At 43.9% G+C, this 3,279-nt stretch overlaps 1 protein-coding gene across 1 annotated transcript; it reads right to left on the bottom strand.

Annotated features, from left to right (window-relative positions):
- Positions 1–297: 297 nt before the first annotated feature.
- On the bottom strand, positions 298–2,552 carry LOC310842777 (vitelline membrane outer layer protein 1-like). The gene is given in 5 exon segments (XM_083734916.1): positions 298–669; positions 1,289–1,383; positions 2,328–2,503; positions 2,506–2,521; positions 2,523–2,552. Coding segments are annotated over 5 exon segments (597 nt in total). The 5' UTR covers positions 2,538–2,552; the 3' UTR covers positions 298–374.
- Between the last annotated feature and the right edge of the window lie 727 nt (positions 2,553–3,279).

The raw sequence follows: 3,279 nt of genomic DNA on the forward strand, positions 1-3,279 counted from the left end.
GGTCTAACAGGAAGTCAGTATGGCCATTGTATCAGATCTTCCCACTTAGCCATGATGCTCACAGCATGACCTTTGGCCAGTCACTCCCTCTCAGCCTAACCTACCTCACAGGGTTGTTGTGAGGATAAAATGGGAAGAGAGAAAAATGTCTGTGCCCCCTTGAGGTACGTGGAGGAAAGTTTAGAACTGGAGATACTGTGTGTGTGTGTGTGTGTGTGTGAGAGAGAGAGTTTCATTGCTTCCCACCCAGAAGTGATAAGTGCAAAAGTAATTAAAATGAAAAGAATCACACACTACTTTCATGCCAATATTTAATTGTGGTTAACATTCACGACTGCTGAAAAGCAGCAGAGATACAGAGAGGTACTTGGGGTTCAGCCACTGCAAAAGAACTTCACATCATTGAGTGCTGTGTCATCGCCCTTGCCTTGGGGAGACTCCACCCTTGTCTGAATGCCATCAATGAATCCGGAGTAGCAGCGACTGCTCCATGGACCAAAATTACCCCAGGCAAGTCCATGGCCCATCAGCCCAGTTCCATCTTGGCAGGTGAACTGGATGTTGTTGGCTGCAGTATCGTCACCTTTGCCCTGAGGTTTTTCCACCCTCAGAGAGAAAGAGACTAGATTGCCACGGGGGCAATACTGAATCCCTGTCCAGGATCCCCACCTGCCAAAGAAGACACTGACCATTAATTAGAAATGGAACAGGAATCTGCTTGCTCCAAAAGGGATCAGGCCATTACTAGCATTACAGGAGGAAGCTCATAGTGTCTCAAAGGCTTTGCATTGTATTCAAAAACTACCTGCTGCTCCTTCCTTCCCTTCTACCTTCCACTCCTGGTGAAGGCAGAGAAACCCATGATCACAGAGTCAGGTATTATTGGTGTGTGAGTCTATGAAACTGTTAAATTTCACAGTCTGCAATAAATATTGTTTGACACAACCTAAGATCTTCTGGGTCTGAGATGACCCAGAATAATTATCTGTTTACTGGAAAAGAGGCAGGAAACCTGAAATGGGGAGAAGTATCAGTTTATTGGGGCTCAACTTGTTTTGAGCCACGTAGCTCTTCTGAGGAAACAGAACCCTCAGAGGATGTTAATAGGACATCAGAATATGATGTACTGCTCAACCATTTCCCAAAAGAGAACTGGCTAGCCATGTTGACTTGCCCTCCTATCTGGTGCTGATCTAACTCAGCCTAACAAATTTCAGTTCAGCTCCTTCAACCATTATCTTCCAAAGAATTGAACCAAAGTGGAGATGAAAGCAAGAAAGCCACTCACGGTCCAACTGAAGACTCAATAACTGAACCATCCGTGCAGTGCAGGCGGATTCCGTTGAGGGCTGTGTCATCACCACGGCCTTGAACTGGCTCTATCTAGAGGGGAAAGAGATGCAGAGAGTGTGATAAATTTGACCTGCTGAACTACTGACATCAATCTAGTATATATTTTGGGAAATGTTTTTTCCATTTGTATGCTCTCTATGAGTATAGCCACCTCTTGAGATATTGTCACCAAACCAGGCCCTAATGGTTCTTGAGGTGAGGGTCTTTGTGGAATTTCGGGTACCAGGCACCATTTTGAATCTAAATGGCAGACCAAAACAGGACTTGGCAATACTGCATTGCATTTTTTCTTTGTTCCAAAATTTTAATAATTTCCATTCCATTCCACTGAGTTAAAATAACCCCTTATATAACAGCTACAAACTTGTGATTTCAATTAGTGTTGATATAATAGGTAATTTATAAAGTTTCAAGTGAGGAACTTTAGCTGTAATCCTTATTCTTTCCTGTCTGTGACAATTTTTTTCCATGATGCTTTCTCATCCATATATGGTGTTATATCATTTATTCCTGCAACTGTTGGTTGTTCTGCCATGTCTCGGGAGAAGCTGTTATCATACAGTTCCTAAAAGTCACTGCATCGCTTTGTTCCGTGATTCAGCTTCCAGTAAACAAGCCGTCTTTGCTGTTTTTCCAGCCTAGGAAGAACAGTCTGAATACAGACTGCAGATAGTTAATCCAAAAACTTCTCTTCTTGCAGCTGGTAGACCCCTTTCCTCCCTGCCGCTTATTTATGGCCATTTATCCTTATCTCCTTAACACATTCCTTTGTGGATAATGGAGGTTAGGGAGCATTTGAAAGCAATTCTGGCCATTTGGCCTAGCATCTCCTTAGTTAAGGAAGCAATTGCTGTCCTATTGCTTCCCCACATTTCTTGTTGAGTTCAAAAACTGTGTTCTGGGGAGTGTTCAGACAAAAACGAAGGAAGGAGAAAGAGATCTGATTGTGACAGCAACCCAACAGCAAACCTTACCTTCAGTGAGAAGCCATGAGCATATCCCCGTGGACAAAATTGGATCGTCCCCCAAGTGCCCCATGGTCCTCCATTTGGCACTGTGAGGATAGAATTATAGTTCTTGTCTTCTGCATGGGCAAGGCAGCTGAAGAGGATCAAGAAGAGCATAGTAGTGATGGTGAAGTCCATGGAAGCAATCTATTCTGAATCAAGGTAGAAAGAGTCCATTGAAGAATAACAGCCTTGAGAATTTATAGCCCAGAGACTTGGGCTGGGTCACATCTGGAAAACGAGGAAAATATCTCAGAAATAATAAAGAACAAGGCGGCACCACCTGTAGATAGATTTGCATGAAATACCTATTGTGTGTCAATATTGGCTACGGAGTTAAGGAAATAGTTTGATTCTGATAAGCTTCTCAGAGTAGCAGGGTATTTGAGTTGGAACCTCTTCAAGCCAAAATAAACCTGCAAAAAGTAAACTATTCTGTCTTGATGAAGTCCTGCAACTCACTATATCCATTCCCTTAGAACAGCTACAATGAGAATTCAGGACAGAGGAACTGTCACTAAAAGCTGAAGTTAGGAGGTGTGAACGTTCAGTGGAGACAGCCAGGTGTGGCCCCATCTTCAGTCACTCAGATGGTGGCAGACTGAATGGCCAGCCAGCCAGCGGATCATGGGGCCACTGTTGTTGCTGGCCAGTGTGCCTTCTCAATCTGCTGCTTGCAAAGTCGCAGTGCAGGTCTCCTTCAGGTCCTTCCACCCCATAATTACAACGAGAAATCAGGTAGGGGAGCAGTAGGATGTCCAAGACTAGCAACCTTTCTTAAATTCTTACATGCTTATATAGAGCAGCCATTTCGAGCCATTGTATATAAACACTTACATAAAGTGGTGACACAGGCATTCTTCAGGGCGCCCTCACCCACAATGCCTCACTCTGAGGAAGGACCTGACGGAAACCTGCA

This window comes from Podarcis gaigeae (assembly GCF_964106915.1).
Source record: "Podarcis gaigeae genome assembly, chromosome: 4".
NCBI lineage: Eukaryota > Metazoa > Chordata > Lepidosauria > Squamata > Lacertidae > Podarcis > Podarcis gaigeae.